At 36.1% G+C, this 21,978-nt stretch overlaps 6 protein-coding genes across 13 annotated transcripts; 3 read left to right on the forward strand and 3 right to left on the reverse strand.

The window, feature by feature from the left end:
- The first annotated feature begins 1,685 nt into the window (after positions 1-1,685).
- LOC105700046 (beta-1,3-galactosyltransferase 6) lies at positions 1,686-3,548 on the forward strand. 3 transcript variants are annotated; one of them, XM_012425590.1, is made up of 3 exons: positions 1,686-2,115; positions 2,332-3,079; positions 3,150-3,548. In XM_012425590.1, the coding sequence occupies exons 2-3, from the start codon at positions 2,412-2,414 to the stop codon at positions 3,433-3,435; spliced, it is 954 nt and encodes a 317-aa protein (XP_012281013.1). In that variant the 5' UTR covers positions 1,686-2,115; positions 2,332-2,411; the 3' UTR covers positions 3,436-3,548. The 3 variants fall into 3 exon arrangements, with proteins under 3 accessions (XP_012281013.1, XP_012281014.1, XP_012281015.1); XM_012425591.1 differs by having other exon boundaries at positions 1,686-2,077; XM_012425592.1 differs by lacking the exon at positions 1,686-2,115 and having other exon boundaries at positions 2,420-2,548; positions 2,659-3,079.
- A 112-nt stretch (positions 3,549-3,660) lies between these two features.
- Positions 3,661-5,969, reverse strand: LOC105700047 (inhibitor of growth protein 5). Of its 2 annotated transcripts, none has more exons than XM_012425593.1 (4): positions 5,776-5,969; positions 5,023-5,475; positions 4,705-4,883; positions 3,661-4,625 (listed from the first exon to the last, which is right to left on the reverse strand). In XM_012425593.1, the coding sequence occupies exons 1-4, from the start codon at positions 5,810-5,812 to the stop codon at positions 4,524-4,526; spliced, it is 771 nt and encodes a 256-aa protein (XP_012281016.1). In that variant the 5' UTR covers positions 5,813-5,969; the 3' UTR covers positions 3,661-4,523. The 2 variants fall into 2 exon arrangements, with proteins under 2 accessions (XP_012281016.1, XP_012281017.1); XM_012425594.2 differs by lacking the exon at positions 5,776-5,969 and adding an exon at positions 5,642-5,767.
- Positions 5,970-6,921: 952 nt separating this feature from the next.
- On the forward strand, positions 6,922-9,338 carry LOC105700054 (synaptobrevin homolog YKT6). Of its 2 annotated transcripts, none has more exons than XM_012425609.2 (4): positions 6,922-7,130; positions 7,371-7,566; positions 7,624-7,895; positions 7,969-8,109. In XM_012425609.2, the coding sequence occupies exons 2-4, from the start codon at positions 7,377-7,379 to the stop codon at positions 8,107-8,109; spliced, it is 603 nt and encodes a 200-aa protein (XP_012281032.1). In that variant the 5' UTR covers positions 6,922-7,130; positions 7,371-7,376. The 2 variants fall into 2 exon arrangements, with proteins under 2 accessions (XP_012281032.1, XP_012281031.1); XM_012425608.2 differs by having other exon boundaries at positions 6,923-7,134; positions 7,969-9,338.
- A 720-nt stretch (positions 9,339-10,058) lies between these two features.
- On the reverse strand, positions 10,059-11,371 carry LOC105699955 (solute carrier family 35 member B1). The gene is made up of 2 exons (XM_012425417.2): positions 10,982-11,371; positions 10,059-10,803 (listed from the first exon to the last, which is right to left on the reverse strand). The coding sequence occupies exons 1-2, from the start codon at positions 11,369-11,371 to the stop codon at positions 10,225-10,227; spliced, it is 969 nt and encodes a 322-aa protein (XP_012280840.1). The 3' UTR covers positions 10,059-10,224.
- A 1,991-nt stretch (positions 11,372-13,362) lies between these two features.
- LOC105700050 (F-box/LRR-repeat protein 21) lies at positions 13,363-17,304 on the forward strand. Of its 2 annotated transcripts, XM_012425601.1 has the most exons (5): positions 13,363-13,409; positions 14,488-14,704; positions 15,148-15,367; positions 16,110-16,355; positions 16,790-17,304. In XM_012425601.1, exons 2-5 carry the CDS (start codon positions 14,488-14,490, stop codon positions 16,959-16,961), a joined length of 855 nt encoding a protein of 284 aa, XP_012281024.1. In that variant the 5' UTR covers positions 13,363-13,409; the 3' UTR covers positions 16,962-17,304. The 2 variants fall into 2 exon arrangements, with proteins under 2 accessions (XP_012281024.1, XP_012281023.1); XM_012425600.1 differs by lacking the exon at positions 16,790-17,304 and having other exon boundaries at positions 16,110-16,572.
- Positions 17,223-21,580, reverse strand: LOC105700049 (transmembrane protein 185A). Of its 3 annotated transcripts, none has more exons than XM_012425597.2 (6): positions 21,281-21,580; positions 20,380-20,725; positions 19,952-20,251; positions 19,757-19,880; positions 19,340-19,565; positions 17,223-19,268 (listed from the first exon to the last, which is right to left on the reverse strand). In XM_012425597.2, exons 1-5 carry the CDS (start codon positions 21,316-21,318, stop codon positions 19,354-19,356), a joined length of 1,020 nt encoding a protein of 339 aa, XP_012281020.1. In that variant the 5' UTR covers positions 21,319-21,580; the 3' UTR covers positions 17,223-19,268; positions 19,340-19,353. The 3 variants fall into 3 exon arrangements, with proteins under 3 accessions (XP_012281020.1, XP_012281022.1, XP_012281021.1); XM_012425599.2 differs by lacking the exon at positions 21,281-21,580 and adding an exon at positions 21,078-21,245; XM_012425598.2 differs by lacking the exon at positions 21,281-21,580 and adding an exon at positions 20,855-21,036.
- Between the last annotated feature and the right edge of the window lie 398 nt (positions 21,581-21,978).

Here is a 21,978-nt window from a genome sequence, read left to right on the forward strand (position 1 = left end):
GCATAATTAAACGTTAAGCTGCAATGATAATAATCGTATAACCTAAGTAGACGTACGAGTGTAGCTGTTAACGCTGAATGGCACTACCCTTAGCACTCTAAAAACTCGGAAGACTTTTGACGGAAATTCCCGACCATTGGTTTTAGCTTAGACACGTTACGATAATATATGTGCCTTATCCTGATGCGATACCGCTAACTTATCCCCCACCTCCGACATTTAGAAATCGGCTTTGAAAGTGAACAAGGAAACGCTGCTCCTGGACTAACATTATGCCATTGAGAACTGCTGTTTATGCGGCGTGCTGTATTTAACAGCGAACTATGTATCGAAATAACTATTTATTTGTATTAATATCAAAGGACATTAGCAAAGAAGACACTGTGCTTTATTTACATCGCAGCGGCCAGTTATACGCCGACCCGGGGGTCTACTTGAATTAGTTTTGTACAGATTCTGCCCTAAAAATAAGGCCCTACCTTGTTATCCGAGAATGATTATCATGTACTTGCATTTGATAAGATCATTAGATACGTAATAATTAATTAAGAACCGTTGTCCGGATTTTTGGAGCGTGGCCGTGTTAAATATTAAAATTCAATTAATCCAGTTTCACTCGCGAAAGTGTACTTGGCGCGAAACTCAATGATATGTTTCATTTTAATGTCTGGCCGTTGCAATACCGTTGTTTTTTTCTTTTTTTTTTAATTTTAATTGAATGGATGTTGTAGAAAACTATTTCTAGCGGATACCCAGGTTTGGATTTATGCTCCTTAGAGAAGTGCAAAGAGCGTAAAATCGAAAACAAAAGAAAGGAAGGATGCACAATAGTACTTAATTTTGATTGCATTTAAAAAGGATATATAATACATAGCGACATATATAAATAAATAAATAAATATATATATATTTCTTTTATAAATCTATCACAGAAGCAATAGTTTACCCTTGCTTCTACTGTCTACCGATGTTGTCGCAAAATAAACTATTAATCTTTCTATGTCGCGTAGGAACTCCTTGTAATCGCGTCCGACAGTTCTCACGAATTCGCGAAATGGTTTTCCTTACCCAATTATCCTTCCATTATACATACTTCCCATCGTGAACTATGCTTGCTACGATAACGCTGTAGCCTCTAGATAGTTTCTGTGCTTTTTCAAGGAAACGGCCGAATTAGCGCGACATCACAATAAAAAAAATATATATACATACATTGTAAATGTGTCGTAATATACTGTTTCTACTGCAATGAAGAAGAAATAAATATGCATTAGATTTAAACTCTTTACTAGGCAGTGGAAATAAATTTATCTTATTCCCTTGAGTAAATCATTCGTTTAGTTTTACATAAGGCTAGCTTTTAAAATCACCTTTACTTTATGTTTAAAACACCTGGAATTGTATCAGAAACTTCAACTCTTCACAGGTCAATCATTTTAAGACATACATACTACTGAGTGATTTGTTAAAATCAGTAATTACTGTATTAACTTTCTAAAACCACTTAACCCTTTGCGGTCGCATTTTCCCAAGATCAAGAGAATTTTGGTGGCTGAGAGTAGACATACGACCGCAAAAGGTTAAAAAAAAATAATATGTACAGGTAACGGGAAGAAATGAATTTTACGGAAAATCCGCCACTTGTTCGCCATATTGAATAGTGCAATACGTAATAGGTTTGACAACATGGCGGCGACCTGACAAGTGCGGCACATTTGTAAATGCGAGTTACTATGTAAAACTTAACACAACTACTCAAATACGGAAAAAGACATTCATTCAAACTTTAAGAATATATTAATTGTGACGTTTCTGAATGCAGTAGAAGCATAAGAATGAAAGACGTGCAATATATCGACGGTATCCGCCATGTTGGATAACGTAATGCATCAAGTGCAGGCTGGTGCAGGTTGCATTATAGTTGCAATATAGTTGCGGGATAATTACAAGATGGCAGTATCCCATCAAATACAGAAACGGATGTGGATACAATTATACAAATCGTTGTACAGCTTGTCATGACTTGCCGCGGATTTCACGCGTTAAGTAAAGTTACCAGATACACATATACTGAAAGGTTATGCCATATGTATGAAGTACATACTTAATATAAACGTACGTTTTTCTTAAATGAGGAAATGATTTATTCACAATTTCTTTGATATTTCAACATTTTGTTGAAAATGATTTGAAATTCTTATCTGCTTAATTCTTTAAATTATAATTTTCAGTGAACCGATTAACATGAGATATGCAACATCCACCCGTCTTTCAGTTGGAATTATGGATAATTAAACTGGCTATGCATTTAATATATTGTATTGGTTGCAGGTGACCAGTCAATGTTGAAAATGGTTACGAAGCATTCCAGTTGAATCGATTGATCTTTGGGTTTCATCAACTGGAGTGTCATGATAAGGAAAAAGCTCCATACCAACACACCATTGTTGGTGGTGTTAGTTTTACTTATCCTCTTATACGTACATTATATGACATCTCTGAAATGTGTGTCTGGAGAATTAGCTGCAAAAAATAAGCCTAAATACAGGTTGATCGTTCTTATTCTTACCGCCGTTGATAATCTTGAACGAAGAGATGCTATTAGAAAGACATGGCTGTGCGACGACCATTATAACGTGAAACATCTATTTGCGATAGGTACTCTTGATATACAACCAGAGCAGCGAGATACTTTACTATCAGAAAAACAAAAGTATAATGACTTGCTTCTCTTATCGAAGTTGCAAGATTCATATAATACTATAACCAAAAAGATTCTTTACTCCATGGGACAGATTTATGAAACCTATGAATTCGATTTCTTATTAAAGTGCGATGATGATTCGGTTGTCCTGGTCGATCGAGTCTTGAAAGAACTTGACAAATGGCAAAGTCGAGGTATTAGAAAAGAGCTGTATTGGGGATTCTTCAATGGTAAAGCACAAGTGAAGAGAAGTGGACCATGGAAGGAAACTGACTGGATTCTATGCGATTATTATTTGCCATATGCTTTAGGTGGTGGCTACGTACTATCATCCAATCTGGTTAAATTTATCGCCAGGAATTCAGATGTCTTGAAGTACGTATATGTTCTCTTATTTTTTGGCGTAATTTGTATTGTTTCATTAAAAATCATATTTCTTATGTAGAATTCAGAATTCTGAAGATGTATCGGTTGGTCTTTGGCTGGCACCTGTAGCCAATATCGAGAGGAAACACGACGTGCGCTTTGATACAGAGTACAGGTCTCGGGGATGCTTCAATGATTACATAATTACACATAAGCAAAGCGTTGAAAGTATGAAAAATATTCATGATCTCCGAAAAGCAACAGGCGCATTATGCACGAAAGAAGTAAGGAACCGTATGAGTTACCAGTACGACTGGACTGTCCCACCTAGTCAATGCTGCAACCGGCAGTCAGGAATTCCATAAAGTATGCCATTCTGCTTCTTGTTCTGTATCATTGGCATATTCTAGTCGTAACCTGACATACTAGTTTTACATTTCTTATTTATATGCTAAAGGCAATAAAACATCTTCTTAAATCCTCTTCTCATGCTTATAAAAAGAATTGAAACTTCACAGCAGTTGCGGCATTTAGTTATATCAATGATGTACAAGTGCTTTTAAAACGAGACAATAATTAAGAACCAACTCTCCTGTAAACCAAATATATTTGATATTAACCATTATAATGTACTTATATTACATAGTTTGCCGGTAGCAAAAGTTGCCTATGCTAACCGATACCACTATACAATCGTAAAATATAAAATCAGTAATTAACTAGTATAGTCAGAGAATATAATGTTATTCGTAGTTCTTTATTACTCAGTGGGAGAATATTCCACAACTACGCATACGGCAGATCACAGACATTCAAAAACCGGCCACATAAATTAGTATAAAAAGTGTAAAAACCTTGTTCGATGTCAAGAGGATAATAAATTACTAGAACGAGATATTTAAAATAAGATTTAAAGGGAATTAAACGGATGGCCAATTCTCAAAATTCTTGTTCTCTGTGATAAGCCGAGACCACTGTGTCTTCATTACACCTAAAATTAACGGTAAGCCTCTATACAACGTTAAAGACTGATTCTTTTGAAGAGAATTATTGTTGTACTTTGAGACAGCTAACTAACATACAAGACCAATCATAGTTCCTGATTATTTACTCATTACCACTAATTCAATGGTACATTCTCCGAGAAACTGACCTTAAATAAATTAATATATTAACTTGAATTTTTATCACCTTGTTGTATACTTCATACAACATAAATGTATAAAGTTTGTTCTTTTTTCTGTACCTTTAGATACATTGCTCCCGCGACCATTAGTTTTATAATGCAATGAAGATGCAGTTATTAAATACTTGTATAAACTCTCATAGTTTTTACGTAGTTCGATTGCCTTACATGGCAGAGCACAAAAAGGTAACAAACTACTTTCAGAAGTAGCATACTGGAAAGACTGGCTTTCGCTAAGACGATTGATGATCTTCATCTGTTATTTATTTACTTCTTTTTTCGATCTTGCGTACATTTTGGACAATACCATTTACCTTTGGGTTTTGTAGTTAGACCAACACAGGCAAAGTGGAACCACTCGATCGGACACTGAACAAACAGAAATAAGAATCAGTCTTGGACACTTAATTGTCTGGCTTTTTACATAGATAAAAGTATAAATATTTACATCTGGATTATCACATCCAATCATTTCACCATATGAAACTTGGTGACACAAACAGTAGGTAGGTTCGTTTGGATCAACTGGCATATCCAGAACATCTGCTGGATGTCCTAATGTACCACCATCAGCCTGTGCTCCACTGCCAATAGCTCCGCTTGCTGTCGTAGAAGTTGTAGAACCACCTAAATATTCCATAACAAACAATTTTTTATATATGCCAATTCTAAGTTACAAATATATATCCCAGTTAAGTATATAAAAATAATTTAAAAACAATTTCAGATGTATAGGAATTATTTTTTAGAGAAAATCAAACAATACCTTTCTTTTGCTTCTTTCGAGCACTCTTTGATTCATCTTCGCTACTTGCTCCAGCAGTTCCTTTCTTTCGTTTTTCTTTTTCTTTCAGTTTCTTTCTACCTTTTTTGCTTGCATTGCCCTCTTCCTGAGCCCTTCCGCTATTTAGTGCCTTGTCCTGTATTTCAGCCTCAAATCTCGCCAAGTCTGAATCTAACCTTCTTATGTGTTTATCCACAAGTTCGTAGGTCTGTATAGCCAATTGAACCTTGTCATCCCCATATTCTTTAGCTTTATTGAAAAGACTTTGTATATGACTCAACTGCTCCTTCTTCTTCTCAGCTGTTTCCTTCTTCATGTTCCGTAAGTAATCATCAGCCAGCTTATCAATTTCTTTCATAAGACCCTGTGCTCTCGCATCTAAATCGCGCATTAATGTGAAATTTCTTTGCAACTCGATCGGCAAATGTTCCAAACCTAAAAGTAACATTTAGATTACCATACATTCCAAAATTCCTGTGCAGAGAAAAAACTTATTAATACGGGATGCATCCATTTTATTTAAGACAAACGTGTGCCCCAAATCTCGTTAATTATTTGGAAATAATTGCAATCAACTGAATACATTTAGATCAAGATGTACCTAAATAAACCAGACATATTTGTTTCAAGCGCCTTGATTATATTCTGTTCTTAATTGCATCTCGAGATTTGGGAACGGTTTGATGCCTTCAGAAATGTGTCAGTTCAAAGTACAACCTCAAATTCCTAACTTACTATCTAAATAATGTTCTAAATATAACGCAGTTGTCATTTTTCCTCAGTAAGTTAGACCGCGGACGCTCTTTTAAGCGATTCTTCCGCCCGAAGATTCCAATTTCTCAAAGGAACGTCAATAACCTATGCAACTCTCGACACCTTGACGTAACATTCTTGAAATTGTCACCAATTACTTCGCTGGCGGCGATCGATGGTCGGTAGCGGTGGAATGCGATAGATGGGTTTATGCATGTATTCTTGGATCCGAAGTGCATATGTCATCATACGTATACTTTTGGTACAAACCTGGAGTGTTCTTTTATCCACCGTACGAGAAAATCTGATTGGTCGGCCAATGCAGAGCTCATTACATGGGAACTGACCAATTGGCAATAATCACGAATTTGGGAATGTTAAGAGGATATGAAAGGCGCTAAGAAATTTAATCAACGTCGATAACAGAGATGAGTTGGAGATTGCTCAGGAGCAGGGTCGCGCGATTGTGGGGATTGTCGAATATATTTCACCACTTCATCTATAGCTCACGGGCAGGGTCGGGCAATCACATCCTGTGCTGCCCTCTGGTTTCGTACGTCAGCTTTCACTGTTTTTTGCCTCCAAGGGCGGCGAAACGAATTTCTGGTAGGGGCTCGCGTACTCGTGATGGTAATACCATGCGAGTGTTGACGGTGGTGGCTTACCTACGCGTACCAACACTGCTCGCTTCTGATGGTAAGGGAAGAACATTCGTGACACCCGCTTTGACTTTACTCTTCACCTACCTTATTTATTTTACGAGAAAGTGAAATTTTAGTTACGCAGCCAATTAAAATCGTCCGATTAGGCTCCCTTCCCGTTTCATCCTCGGGACGAGGATTCCAAAAGTCCCTTCGAACCAGTGGCGAAGAAGCCCCTACCAGAAATTCGTTGCGTCGCCCTTGGGGGCAAAAAACGGTGAAAGCTAACGTACAAAACCAGAGGGCAGCACAGAATGCGATCACGCGACTCTGCCCGTGAGCAATCTCCCAACTCATCTCTGGTTCATACGCGATTATTTTTATTGTTTTCATTTTATCAGATTTTGTAGTGTATTTTAGAACACACCTAGAGAAATACTTGCGTATGAACGAATACCTTGTTTTAACGAAAGAGAATCAAAGTTGAGAACCGCTGATGTAAACTAGTGATGGCTGCCTTCATGACTTATAATGGTTGAAACGGGTGATGTGTCGTCAAGCTGAAAGGAGAGTATCAATAATAGGAATTGTGTGAATAAAAGACATTTGTCGCCAACTGAATGGTCATCGTAGTATTTATCTGCAGAATTTAGAAGTAGTTGCTCCTTTTGCATTGTTTTTAACTCGTTTGTACATGTAGGTATGTTTGACAGCTCAGACATTGTTTAATTTTAAGGGTGTTCGCATGCAAGCAGATAATTTAAGTCGATAATTGATGACGTTTGTAATTAAGCGTTTGGAGTGCGTATTTATCACATGAATTTGTATACTATTTGATGAATGCTATATGACCAAAAAAGCCAAGAATGTAATTTTAAAAATGGAGTAGAAAATGGGATGCCAGCTGGTACAATAATTTATAATACTCTGTTCTAGATTACAATGGTTAAATTATACGCATTGTCCGTTTTATACAAGGCTCCCACCTCAGCTACGGCACTGAAAACTGCATATGATGTGGAATCGTTCTCCTTCTTTCAGCGAAGTAGCATCAAAGAATTCATGGCTTTTATTAGTAAAACGATGACTGAAAGGACACAGATCGCGGCAAGACAAAGTATCAAAGAAAAGGGTAAGTCTTTAAATACCGTTACAGTGTTCCCTTTATGATGTCTATACTATTCCGTAGAATATATGTGCCATATCTATGTCAGAGGAGACAGCTTGGCAGGTGTAGTAATTTCGGATCATGAATATCCACATAGAGTAGCTCATACGTTAATTACAAAAGTATTAGATGAATTTGCTTCCATACACCCATCAAATACATGGCCGTCATTGTGCGAAGCTACTTCGAATTTCCCACAAGTTAATACGTACTTAGCGCAGTATCAAAATCCCAGGGAAGCAGATGCGCTCACAAAGATGCAGTACGATCTGGACGAAACAAAAATAATTTTAGTAAGTTTATATTAATGTTTTATAGTTGGTGAAATACAATACTGTTTTTTCTTAACGGTGTAATATGTTTTAGCATAACACGGTAGAAGCTGTGTTGCAAAGAGGCGAGAAATTAGATGATTTAGTCTCTAAATCGGAGGGTCTCAGCATGCAATCGAAAGCCTTTTATAAGACGGCACGGAAAACCAATTCTTGTTGTAGCTTAACAGCTTAGAAACTGTTTGCTGTATTATATTTTAATAATCCTCATTGTCACTTTACTGTTGTTAATGTGCAAGAGACACCATCAAATAACGCCAAATGGCTTTCGTAAATGTCAGGATGATGTTTGGAAATCAAGGAAACTTTAATTTCCAAAATAAATCCTTTCCATTCATCCATGCCGTCTGGCAAATATATGGCGACTGCTCCTTTCTGCGAATTGCCAGTTGTCGCAGTCACTGCCAGTACTTCCAGAATAAAGTTGTCGACCGACTTGTATGGCGCATGCAAAATGGTGTAAACATTTCCTGGTAGGTAGTATTTCTACTACCAAACGGTCCTAAATTGTCACAAGCTAGTTAAGTAGCGGTGCTTATTCTGGTCCATACCATTGAGCCGTACATGGTGATGTAGCAGAATTTTTGAGGTACCGTGGACTGACATTCCAACATTAGAGATCTAGTGGTTACACGGTACAATAGAAATTATTGAAAATCCCTTGAGCTGTTAACATACTGGAAGAAAAGTATAAAACAAGTTATGTACATGTGTGCTTTATGATAAAAAAAAACAAATGAATCATGATATTCAAGTATATTCAATATTCAATTGTTTTTAACCGAGATTATCTTTTATCTTATATGTAAGAAATTTGTGTAACATTCTTTAGAAGTTTTATTGCCAATCAATTATTGCTGTATATAAATATTTTTTAAATGTTTCAACTTCTTTGCCATTACAATCTGGTAATAGTGACCGTACCTTTAGCGAATTCATGTTACATATTGTTTTTTTCTATTTCATGTTACATATTGTTTTTTTCTATTTCATGTTCCAATAAATCAACTAAGTGAAAATTTGAGCAAACAAAGGACAATGTGTAAAAACGACATAAATTCAATCGTTTAAGCAAACTCAGTGCAATGTATGATTTTAAAGTGCGACGTTTTCAAACTGCAAACCGTATATAATCAAGCGTCTATGTGGTTGGTGTTTGCATGTAGTTATGCGTTTGATGAACATTTTTAATAATTCTGATTGTATCCTAATATCATGGAAATAATACGCCTTGATGACACGTGAGAGCTGAGCAAGACTACAACAGTATGTGTACATTTGAAGATATATCAATATATTATATTGTATACGTTTAACTATTTGTAATTATTGTACCAAAAAGTACAAGAAAAGTGACGTGTTCGAGTTAATTTAAATAAAGAACGTTTTCAAATAAGGCAAAAATTTACTTAAAGGGCAAAGTTTATTTGTCTTTCTCCATGTACATCATTTGGGTAAATTTATTAATCAAGTACAATTTAAAACTTTTTAGAAATAAAGACAAACCTAAGATAAAAGCAATGGCTTTCATCCAACTCTTCCAACCTCGAAATGGTATATAATCCGAGATAATTGAAACATTTGCACAATTTTCCCGAATATTCTTCCTCATGTATTTAATCAGAATTATTGTGTAAAGCATTTGTACATAATCAAGTTGCTATCATTACGATAGAAAAGTTTTATGTAATTTACTATTAACCCTTTAACTACGGCGGAGTTGGATGTGGGGATGTACCACCTGTATGGATAGCTCAACAGCGGAGTGCTAATATTTTATGTGAATACGATATTCAATTGTTGCTTAGAATACATGAGAATGAAAGGGGCCACTATAGTAGCACTTTGTAAAAAAATGTCCATCGGGCGGAAGCCACTTTAATGGCACTTCGTAAAAATGATTGATCACATGGAAGCCATTATAATGACATTTCATAATTAAATGGTTAAGATAAATTTTATCTTAAGAGTAGTCGCAGTCGCCGTTCCTGAACTGTTAANTTAATTTTCATGAAAATAAATTGTATTACAGGGATGATTTTAAATGTACAATGGCTCATACATAAATAGAAACATCCATCCATTTTTACAAGAACAAGATATATGCAGGTGGAGAATCGGATGTTTCATTGCAAAGTATCATTTGGAATTGTATTAAGCACATGCCTTACATTGTTTCCAACCACTCGTATATTACAATTTTCTAAAATGTCAAGTCTGTTGCTTTACAACAGTGGAATGCTAGTACTGTACGTTACAAATGTACATACCAAAAGTATACACCTTTAGTTTACTTAATTGTTCCTTTCTTCGTACTCGCAGTTTTCCCATATAGTGCATCTAACGCTAATCCTGTAAATACTATGACTGTACCTATCCACTGCCTAGGTAATAAAGTATTTCCGAATAATAACACGGATCCTAAGACGGTAAAAAATTTCCTAGTAGTCGTTACAACCGCGCACGTCAATGGCCCAAATTCTGCTATAGTTAAAAATATAAAATGTTGTCCCAATGCTCCAGCTATGGAAAATGATAATATATGCCATAAGCAGTTTGGATGTCGTTGCAAAAACTGTATAAATGCTAAGAGTTCTCCGGAGACAATAATTGCCACACCAGTGAACAAAACCGACCACATATTCATGTTAATCATCATGTGTCCAGATTTCGTTTTATACTCTGCTCTCATTCTGTCCTGTATTGCACAAGTTATTCCATCCATCAACAGTGAAAGAATAAGTAAACATTCACCAAAGCCTACTTGATCATCCGTTTGCTTGACAGTTGGTTTGTTATCTTTAAACATGAATAATATGACACCGGTCACAATAAGTATGATAAATACATACTTCCTAGCGGGATACACCTGTGAAAGAACACTATATTAATACTTTGTGTATGCTTTTAGAATCTCGTCAATAACTCCACTGCCACATTAGAAAGCGACCGATGGATAACTATTTTCAGTGATAAGTATAACGAAACTTATGAATGAACGCTAGTTTTTTCAGTTTATAAGAGAAAGGGTGCAGTTGTAAACAAACCTTTTTTCCAATCAAAACACCGAGCACCATTACAGGAATCGGTTTTCCAGCCTTTCCGACAACCTGAGTCGGATAGTTGACAAACTGGAGGGCCATAATACTACACACCATTGCAAGGATATAAGCGAGAGCGGAACTGGCATAGTAGAAAGTGCTCGTAGTGTCCTCTCCTTGATTTAACACGGCAAGCATCACCTTGGCAAAACAGTAATTAATGAGGCACTGGATAAAGACGAGGACAAACGTGTATGTAAATTTTTCCTTATTCTCGCCATCGCCGTATTGTCCTCTGGTTATCTTTTCCTGGAGCACGGCGAAATAAAAATAACAGACAAATATACCCCCGGCGTAAATGATTAATTTTGTCTTAGCATTTCTGTCGGTCGTCATGCTTATCAAAGATATATTTCACTTAAGAGCAACATATGGTCAGCGAAAACGTTCAAAACGCTACCACATCGAGGTATACAAACTTGTGCGTGGCTGTCAGCGGTTATGTCGTTATTAAAGAGATGCAAAGGGGGTCTACGACCTGTTTCATTGTCATCACTGAACTAGCGGCATCTTCTGGCTGAGCCTTGAAACTGTTCCGCACTAATAACATAACCTGTCGGGTAAGGAGGAGGTCCCATTGAACGCGATACGTCAGTGCGTCAGAATGACAAACCAATCGAAACTGCGGTAGAAAAGAAATTGAGGTTAAGCGTACTTTTGATTGGTTCTTCATTCATTACGCATGGATGCGCCGCGGTCTGTGCGATATTGAACGCGCTCAGTGGGACATCGGCCTAACAAGGAGCATGTCCATGCTAAGCGTGAAACAGATTCAACGTACAGCACTAGTATTCTTGGTGTATTATATTTAGTGTTTTTAAATTCTTGAGAATTTAAATTCGAGTAATATAACCGAGAATATTACGGTAATTAAAAAATCCCTAGAGAATTTAAAAGAATTTACGAGGTCCCTGAGAACTTTCATTTAAATCAATTTCTAAAAGTAATTTATTACTTTTGATAAGTAATATTCATTATTGCAAGGTACTTTTTATAAACAGTGCCCCTTTAATTTGTTATTCCTTTCCTGCTTGCTATGACTTTCTATTTCCGCAGTTTGCGTTACCACTCTTATTTAGTATTATATTAATAAGTTATATTAATATTAATAAGTAATATTCATTAAGGTACTTTTTGGTATTGTAAATTTATTTAGTTTACATGATAAACAGTATTATAAGGTAAAATAATAACAGATTATTACGCGTAAAATGGAATAAATACGTGCTGTATTGTAAAACTAAATTATATATCACTACCCTTCGTGGTTTTTTCTGTTCTATTGCCTTTCGATTCCCCTTCCTTTCAGTTATGCCGCTGAATATGTATGCATATAAATATATACTTAAGCGTGTACTACTTACCTAGGTACGAGAATGCAATGCTGCACGGGTTTGCACTTGCACGTGACAGTAAAGCACGTGCACTGCACTTCATGACTCTCGTGGATGAAAGGGACTTCGACGTTCCTAGGCCGAGTCAGTCGGCTTTTCTCTACTAATATATTCCTATTTACAATATTGCCCAATAATTTTCTTTAACTTTGAAGTTTCACTTTCAATGCGCGCACCGGACTGCGGATCAATACATGTAAAAAAAAAAACCTTTTGTATTGTTTGAATAAAATAGCACTGCTGATAAAGTTTTGCTCTTCCTGCACTAATAATTGCACCGAGAGCAAACATGTTTACAATTGCATCGAACGTAATCGAAACCACAGGAGAGCTTCTTCGGGAAAAAGAAAATGTTTGCTAAAGTAGCAAAAGAAATTATAATCAGCAGTCAAAAAAATAGTATCGTCCTCTACTCGAACAAACGAGCAATATACGATTTGTTATCGCCAGGAAAGAATACCGTAACCATGAATAGAATTTGTGTTGCTCCAACGAAATAATCGTTAAGGTTAAAAGATTTCGCTGACCAATTTGGAAATTTCAGTTTCGTTGAAGCAAGTACAATTTCTTGTTATCCTTGGGTTTTTCTGCGGGTGTAATCGAAAATAATGTTCACCGAGACGGCATCGATTAAATTCGCTTTCGACATTGCATTCCAAAGAATGCAACGATACAGTAATTAACTATTACGGTGATTAATTGAGTAAGGGGCCAATATTCATTTTACTTTTCCTCGGTATGTCTTGCTTCGATCTGTTTGTCCATTTTGGGAGCCTTTCGAATGAATAAAATTGAACAAGACTCGTCGAAGCGATGGTCACGTGTCGGCCTACAGAGTGGAGGAGCGAATGTCCAACTGGAAAACGTGATTCGGAATGTAGTCATTTCTCTCGAGTTACACGGCAGCACGTGACCATTGGCCATTCGGTGAGCCGCCGCGTTTGGTTGTTCACGTTTAAAGGGCACTTTACGCAATTCCGGTGAGTTTCTTCCAAACTTTAACCCTTTAATTACGAAATGCCACTATAGTGGCCCCCTTCATTCCCACGTATTCAAAGCGCAATTCCGGTGAGTTTCCTCCAAATTTTAACCCTTTAATTACGAAGCGCCACTATAGTGGCTTCTGTATGACTGACGTTTTTTTACGAAGCACCACTATAGTGGCCCCCTTCATTCCCATGTATTCAAAGCGATAAATGAATATCGTATTCATATAAAATATGAGGACTCCGTCGTAGTTAAAGAGAAAAAACAACTAATCTGCAATCAATTGATCGTCCGTATATCTCGTAATTTGAAATCAAATCGGCCCTTGGGTTTGAAATTTTGAACTCAGAGGTTCTTAGGAGGTAATCGCGCGTCTTGTCAAAACTGATAAGTTTTGGCTCGATGTATACATACTAATAATCGGCAATGTTTCTCCGTCAATTTATTAGTCCACAACTTTACCACGTACAAGTCTATACAAAGGAAAGATTTCTTTCAACACTTCTGCGGATGACAAGACATCGCACAAAATGAAAATGATCAGAGATCATGGCTCGTATATGTTCTCGAATCGAGGAAGCAAATTATAACCATTTTTAATGATATATCGATTCAACCTAATCTTTTAAACGAGGAGTTTATTTAAACGATTGCGATATTTAAAGAAAGAAAAGAATCCTGATGTAAAAGAAACTAGCTACTTTTGATTTTTTTAAAGAAATCATGATTTTTATCGACCCTGCACTTTATTCATGTAGCGCAACTAGATACAGCTGCTGGTCTTTAAAAATACAAATTTAACGTCTACATACACCCAGCTTCCGCGAAATCCTTTTCAATCTATCCAGGACACCCTCGTTGTCTCCCTGTGTACTCGATCATTGATACGGCTACTTTGGAATATATCACAATCGCGCCTTACCTTTCTCTTCCCTCGACGGAACCATCGGGGTTACAGCTGATCGCGCGAGTGCTTACTTGGTCATTGAAGATCTCGCTCGCGTTGCGCACTCACCTCAAGAGGAACGCCTCTAAGCAAATTGTGCCATTAAAATATCTTTCTTATCGCAGATGTTAGCAGTAACGAAAATAGCGGAACCAACATCTCTCGGCATGAACAACGAGCGATTCATGTCGATCCTGACATTAGATGACAAGTCATCGTTAAAATCAATCGAGATCGATAACACATCGATGGATGACTCTTCGTTGGATACGTTGCCATCGTCAACATCTAACGCGTTACAACTCCTACGAATTAAAAGTTGCACGCGGCTTTCTCAACGAGGTAAATAATAAACAACTCATTCGTATGATTAACAAAATCATGATGTTTCGGATTCCTCGCTTTCCCGGTCCTCGAGAATGAAAGTTTACTGATAAATCATTTCCAAAGTGTAATATCGGCACGTTTTACTTCCTAGGGAAGTGTACCGCCAATTTTCAAGTTATTGTCAATCCACAAATTCGTAACGAGCATTATTCAAGCTATGTATTAAAGAAATAAAAAAAAAAGAAAAAACGATATACCAGTAAAAGATTTCAAGCGACTTTCCTAAGTACCATGATATTCACCGCGTAATTGCACGCTACTTGTTCATTTGGCTAATACCAGTATCTTGTATCTAATTTCGAAATTACTCTAGTACTTGAAAAAAGAAAAAGTACGATCAGATTACTACATATAGACCGATTGGCAGTCTCTAATGAAGCATGTGAACGATGTTAAAGGTATTTTAACACTCGCAAACAATTGCCGCTACCTGAGAGAACTCTCATTGTCGTACTCGCTACTTAGCGAGGAATTACTGTTGGCTCTCAGTACCGAGCACCACGTTCGTTTGGAGATCTTAAGGGTGGACGCTCACCCGGAAACGAAACCTTTTCCAAAAATTGGCGAAAAAGCATGGACCACTCTCGCCAATCACTTGCCAGATCTAAATTTCATATTGTAAGTATCTTATCAGTAACTAAACAGTTGATTTCCTCGAAGCTTTGGCCTAGCCAAAGTGTAATCATTGAGCTGCAAAGGAAGTCCAATTCGCAAAATCTGTTCTCTATTTATCTTTAAGGTGATATGAAAGGGCTATTACATACATATAAACGTGAAAATATTGATACAACTTTTCTCCAAACTGGGTGCACCGAATCATTTGAAACCTCGACACGTGATTATGGAAGTCCTAAAAAAGAATGTGGTATTCATGAAATTTCACTTATAAAAGGTTAATGTTAATCATACATATTTATGTTTTCTTGGTTCTAGTCTGGGCTAAACGGAAACATTTTTTTTTTTATAAAAAATGAAATTTCACGAGCACCACGTTCTTCCTTAGGACTTCCATGGTCCCATGCTGAAATTTCCATCGATTCGGCGCATCCAATTTGGACAAAGGTTTTATAAATATTTTGACGTTTTACATATATATATAGAATAACCCTTTCATATTACCTTAACACTTTAACTGCAAAAGACGTGTATATACGTCCAATATTTGGTTCAATATTGCGTACACGTCTTCATGAATTTCGCCCCTACGTCGAAAAATCTTGGCAGTCAATCGGTTAATGATATCTTCCCGATCAATATTTAAATAATAAAATACGATTATGATTTTGATATCCGGAAACTTTTATTATTTCTGGATTTATGTATTTAAATGAAATGCTTATTAAATACGTGTTACCTTCAGACTGTCGTATTTAACTGAAGAAGAGGACTACGAAGCTCTGCTTGCATCTCATATTCCAGTCACGCATCTGTATTTCGGCGAGATAACAACGTCAAGAATCTTATCCAGAATCGGCAAACACTGTCCACGACTTGTTGAACTTGTTATCGGAGCTCATGGGCCAAGTCTTCTGGATCATGCTCTCATTTCCATAGCCAAGGGATGTCCTAAATTATCAGCTGTTGGTTTAGGCGACTGCGAACTAACGTATGGCCAAAATCTAGTTTTTTGGAAATGTCGACTTGAAATTTCAACTATCGTAAAACCAAAGATTAGAAAATTTTATAATTACGTATTGCTGATTATTGACCCTGTTGTGAGATATCTTATTAACACTCAAGTCTCCCCAGTATGTCTCCGAATAAGACTTCTAATTTTTTCTTCTAAATTTAAATCATTTAGTTGATCTATAAAGTCTTATTAATGTTCCATTTAATGTGGATTTTTTAAATGCTTTTATAGTACAATACATATCTTAACGATATTCAATTTATTTTCATCAAATATGAACCGTGAATTTATGTTGCTTTAAAATTGATTAAATTGTGTCTACAAGAATTTAAGTTTCACCGTTTCTTTTTTTTTTTTTGTTTAATTTAATGCTTTTACAATAAATGCATTGATAAGTCATTGTTTTCCAGGTGCTCCGGTTTTGTAGAGTTTGCAGCTCTGTGCGGCCAACGTTTGCATACGCTTTATGTTCTGGAGACGTCTCTTTTGGACGACTCGAATTTTGACATTACAGAAGCATCCGCAAGAGTTTCTAAACTTTTAGGACGTACGTGGACACCGGAATATGTTCCACTATGGTAAAATGCCGTACGTGAAAATTCAAGACTGCCAAGAGTATTGCAAATTAATTGCATTTAAACTCGATGTACAGATAAGTTCTCTAATTTTGTTCCTTCAGTAAAGGAAAATTATCAAATTTATGATTGCATTTTGCAGAGGTCGGACCATGTTAAAACTGATCATTTATTCCTCAGTGTCTGGATAAGTTAAATAAGTCAATTAAACTCCCTCAATACAATGGAAATAACGTTTAACAGTCGATCCGACAGAAATGATTGTTAATACCAAAAAATATAAACTTTATTGGATTATAATAGGTTTCCCTAGGTGTAATGTATATAAAATAAAATAATATCACTAACTATTAATCAACCGTCATTATTGATAGATATGTATAATATATAATAATAAATGTATACCGGATTACTATATTACAACGTGATCTATACACCGATTCTATTATACAACATAATATATGAGTGGGCATTTGGCGCTACGTTTTTAGCAACTTCAACAGCAATGGTTCTACAATAAATTACAATTTCCTAAACTCCATTGGCCTCTCTCTTTCATTTTTCTTTTCTTTTTTTACTCCTTAGTAATACTAGTTTATAGATGCGAGGCAGTCAGTCTTGTATCTTAGCCAATCCGTCCAATCTTTCTGCTTAATAAGGCTGACCAAATTAACGCTTGTCAAATGTCGAGGCTGTACTTTAAACCAAATACTGCATAGCTTGCAAATAAAATGACGACAAAGAAATAATTGATTTTCACTCATTTCAGTGTCTTACATGTACAATGAAACCACTAGAATCAGTTGCTAAATAATCAAACTACGTTAAAGAAACATTATTTTACAAATTATACATATTATGGCACGTGTCGTTGGAACTTGACTACGTGTATCGAATACGACTTCTTACACATGATGTCCTGTTGCGATTAATACGCAGTAAATTGTAAGTTCATGTAAGTAGATTGTACATCAAGTAGTTGAGACTGTAGAATTGCACTTATAGGAGATTACATGTTATTCTGGTTAGCCTTTGTGACTATGTAAAGCACTTGAAAAGTAGCGCGACTGTAGAGTTAAATCTGTTAGTATTCATCATATCAATCACGTGAGAAGCCTAGCACCTCGTGGTAATGTCTTAATTCAGTAGGGACAGTCATTTAAATAAATCTTGTATTCCGATTCTCAAAGAGCAACTTGTATGCGCTAAATAGTTGCTTGGAAATCTGTCCCCACTAGCACTGACATCATATAATAGAAGGAAGTATTTTATCATACAAATGTAATACGTAACAAAAGAAAGTAACAAATTTAATTTTATCTTATTTTTACTATAATCTTTTAACTATCCCAACTGAGTTATGGCTTTACCGTCTTCAATAACACATTAGCAATTCTAATATTGCATTATAATAAAGCGAAGGTGTAGCAGTAAATCGCACACGCTTTTTGACGATCAAAGTCGAGACATTTACCTTTATAAAAAGTTATGATTGTATGCAGTTTCAAATCACTCGGTGATATGTTAAGCTCAATTTAAATGTTTCCCAGAGTAACATGAGATTTAAATCGCACACACGTTTTAGCCCAAATAATGCCGAATTATTAATAAGAATAATGTCTTGTATATTGATGTAGTCATAAATAAATATACACAAAATAGTAAGTAACAAATATTAAACATGTGTATTAAATGTCAGATTGTAAATTGAGTTGGAAAATTATAATCGTTACACATATAGCGATTATTGTAGCGATTTAAAAATATGACTGATATTTTATATAGAATCGTCAGAAAGCGCGATGATTGAAATTAAATGGACGGATTGGTTAACTTAACCTAAATGTGAGTTAAGTAGTTGAAATATCCTGACTTGACAGGACATTAAACTACGTAACATCACTGAATATTTTCTTTTGAGCTAGTTAACTGAGAGTAATAGTCATGAGTTTCTTAGAAAATTTGCAGTTACTTATGCACCTTTCTCTCTCAAACAACAATTCTAACATAATAACGACTGAGTTGTATCAACATTGACCTTGCAATGTAGAAATACATTGACCTCGGCGTCACCAGCACTTTCGTAGTTAAGATCTGTTTTCTGCTATAATAGGTAGCTTGAGTTACATGGCAAACTGTTATTTGCCAAACATCTACTCTCAGAGTGTTTTAACATGCTTGTTCACTGACAAGTCAATGGATACTGAATTATTAAACAATCAACTCATTGCAAGATCTGTCTCATTACTGTAGGTCTCGATACCGTTGCAGTATGAATGTTGTTTCTTTACAATTTTATACAGCAACAATTCCACTGAAAGTGAATAATTTTGCTGCATCATTGTTAAGATACCATGGCGAATTTTAAATATTCACAGAAAGTACCTCAGCCAAAACGATCAGTCAGGCATGTCTATCGAAATTATAGGCACAACAGGTTTCGTTAGGTCAATCTTTTTAATGTGCTTCTCGTTCTTTTCAGAGACCATAGGCTCCGATGGTGGCTGATCGTGGTCACTTCTGGACTGATAAGAGATATTACCATATTCTTGGAGTAATGGGCACAGCCCAAGAAGAAAATGACAAAAGTCTTTTCTGATTCCAAACCACCCTAAGAGACATAGTATCAGATAGCAAATATGAGAATTGACTTAAGAATTGTGAAGAATTTTAAAATTAACTCTGCGGTCGCGTTTTCCCTAGGCGTGGTAAGCGTGGCTGAGAATATTCCGGGATTTGACCACAGAGCTAAGATTTTATGAGTATGTAGATGTATTAATATCAATTAGTAAAAATACTCACATCTGTTTCCTCCCTTAGCACCAAATGACATTAAAATAAGCGTAATGTGAGATAGTAATAATGGAGCCGCTACTGTTGTGTAGTTTAGAGATATATCTTCATCAAGCTTGTTGGCTAGCAGCACCTAATGCACATTGAAATATATTATAACAAAATTTTGATTAATGTAATTCAACTTGCAATACTCTAACTTACTTGAAATATTAAAATGGGAACTACTAAAAATGTGTATGCTAGAGCAGAATTCAAAGAAGTTCGTCTTTGTCTCGCATTAATTTGAGGGGTTCTTAGTAAAACAGCTGCGAATACTATAGCATACAGTACCGCAACAAGCGATAAACACAGTAAGGCCCATAGAGGCACGAATACAACCTCCCAACTCCAGGTAATAAAACCATCCAATCTTAATGCTAAAAAAATGAACTGTAACACGTTAACCGCACAAAATAATTCTAATTCGAACGAGCGGTCATGTTTCACAGCCCAAATGCATACCTGCAAACAAAGAAATTTTTCAATGAACCTGAACATTTATCAGCTTGCTAGACAAATATGCACGTTGTCAGTTATCATTTTCAATAATAGGAATTCATTTAAAGTATTTACAAAGTACTCATACTTACAGCTATAGATACAATAGAGATAAAAATCAACGGTATAAATACAAGTATCCATAAATGTCTTTCCGACTCCAGTTTGTCACAAACTAGTAATTCAAACATCAACAATATCAGGTGCAATGCTAAAGTAATCAGCATTGCTTTATAATGTACATAAGCCTCTCCTTCTAATCTTGCGTGGGGATGCCTCCACCACACGTAACTTCCAACCGTAGCACCCAAAATAACCATGCCCTTCCAGAACCATATAGGGCTGAATACCGACCAATAACTCCATTCTATGAACCCATCTAGTCGTAAAGCGAACAATGAAGTAAATACCATGAGGCATGAATGGACAAGAAATTTGCTGAAACGAATACAAAAAATTTAGTGAACAAAAATGGATTACATAGAATTTGATAAATATTATATATATTTTCTAACGACTTCAGAAATGATCTATTATGCTCCCATGCACATTTGGCAGAACGCGTACCCTGCATAACGTTCGATTAAATTTTTAATCTTATTCCAGAATACATCTCGTATAAATCGTTAATCAGTGACTTCAATGGATCTATAACTTAATATATATTCATAACCTGAATCTTATCTAATAAGACATCCTCGTCATAGAGTGAATCGTATATGGATAAGTCATACAATAAGATTAAGGTGATCGAGATAAAAAAAGCCTGCGTCTCTCTCTTGAACATTACCAGGAAATTTTCAAGAAAATAATGAGTAACGTCTCGAAGAGATCAAGGACGACAAAAGAAATTCAGTTGTAGACTGATAATTATTAACGCAAACACTCAGAAGAATTATTAATTCGAATTTGGCTTGTAAGAAGCTTATCTAATGAATAATATTAACACAGAGTAGGGAAGAAAATAAGCTCCTTTAAAGGTGCATAAACTACCTCGGGTTGAAGTCTTGAAACAGAGTTTGCAGATTCATGGTTATCCGCGAGGCTCGCCGAATAGGCCGACTTTCTCACGAGGTGCGAATCCTCTTAAAGCGCGCACTCATTCCACGGCCGGGTACTATTTTACCCACAGCTTACCGCAAAAGAATGCGTGCATGAACTCACACATTTGTTAGCATAAAAAATAAATTCTCAGTCACACACAAAAATTTGGAGTACACTGAAGGCGGTCGCTAGTTCGGTCAAAAGATGGAACGGTCGAGACTATCGCAGTTCAAGTTAGCCAAGTCCTAAGAGTGTGACAAGTGTCTCACAGATCGCGGCGCGTCAACGCGTCGAAGATGAATAATCAATCAGAATTGCAGTGGAAATAACGCACATGGTTAAGCGCAGTTCTGATTCGTTGTTCATACTTGACGCGTTGACGTCCCGTGGTCTGTGTGACACCCAAAGGTCACTCAGGGGAATTTTGGCACAACCCGCGAAATTCAAAGGATCATTGAACTATGATGCAATTTCTAATTTTAGAAATGTATACATTATATTTAATAACGCAATGCTTAAAGTGATAGTCTCTGCGTGCTCTATGTTAAGAAGGATATTTCCTGTTCTGTATATTCTTTTAACAATTATTATCAATGCAATGCGAAAATGGCTAAAGAATGAAACTCTGTGTATTAGATTTCGGAAAT

Source organism: Orussus abietinus, unplaced genomic scaffold (genome assembly GCF_000612105.2).
Source record: "Orussus abietinus isolate OABI.00-Male unplaced genomic scaffold, Oabi_2.0 scaffold61, whole genome shotgun sequence".
Classification (NCBI taxonomy): Eukaryota; Metazoa; Arthropoda; class Insecta; order Hymenoptera; family Orussidae; genus Orussus; species Orussus abietinus.

Bases quoted from the DNA above. Each gene is read 5' to 3' on its own strand.
- LOC105700046 (XM_012425590.1), top strand. From the start codon at position 2,412: ATGATAAGGAAAAAGCTCCATACCAACACACCATTGTTGGTGGTGTTA. The intron at 3,080-3,149 runs GTACGTATATGT...TTTCTTATGTAG, and splicing joins AGGAATTCAGATGTCTTGAA to AATTCAGAATTCTGAAGATG.
- LOC105700047 (XM_012425593.1), bottom strand. From the start codon at position 5,812: ATGACAACTGCGTTATATTTAGAACATTATTTAGATA. The intron at 5,476-5,775 runs GTAAGTTAGGAA...TGTTACTTTTAG, and splicing joins TTTAGAACATTATTTAGATA to GTTTGGAACATTTGCCGATC. The intron at 4,884-5,022 runs GTATTGTTTGAT...TGGAATATTTAG, and splicing joins TCGAAAGAAGCAAAAGAAAG to GTGGTTCTACAACTTCTACG.
- LOC105700054 (XM_012425609.2), top strand. From the start codon at position 7,377: ATGGTTAAATTATACGCATTGTCCGTTTTATACAAGGCTCCCACCTCA. The intron at 7,567-7,623 runs GTAAGTCTTTAA...ACTATTCCGTAG, and splicing joins ACAAAGTATCAAAGAAAAGG to AATATATGTGCCATATCTAT. The intron at 7,896-7,968 runs GTAAGTTTATAT...AATATGTTTTAG, and splicing joins ACGAAACAAAAATAATTTTA to CATAACACGGTAGAAGCTGT.
- LOC105699955 (XM_012425417.2), bottom strand. From the start codon at position 11,371: ATGACGACCGACAGAAATGCTAAGACAAAATTAATCATTTACGCCGGG. The intron at 10,804-10,981 runs GTTTGTTTACAA...GTTCTTTCACAG, and splicing joins GTGTTTTGATTGGAAAAAAG to GTGTATCCCGCTAGGAAGTA.
- LOC105700050 (XM_012425600.1), top strand. From the start codon at position 14,488: ATGTTAGCAGTAACGAAAATAGCGGAACCAACATCTCTCGGCATGAAC. The intron at 14,705-15,147 runs GTAAATAATAAA...ACGATGTTAAAG, and splicing joins CACGCGGCTTTCTCAACGAG to GTATTTTAACACTCGCAAAC. The intron at 15,368-16,109 runs GTAAGTATCTTA...TGTTACCTTCAG, and splicing joins CCAGATCTAAATTTCATATT to ACTGTCGTATTTAACTGAAG.
- LOC105700049 (XM_012425597.2), bottom strand. From the start codon at position 21,318: ATGAATCTGCAAACTCTGTTTCAAGACTTCAACCCGAG. The intron at 19,881-19,951 runs GTAAGTTAGAGT...AATGTGCATTAG, and splicing joins TTCCCATTTTAATATTTCAA to GTGCTGCTAGCCAACAAGCT. The intron at 19,566-19,756 runs GTGAGTATTTTT...TATGTCTCTTAG, and splicing joins TGCTAAGGGAGGAAACAGAT to GGTGGTTTGGAATCAGAAAA.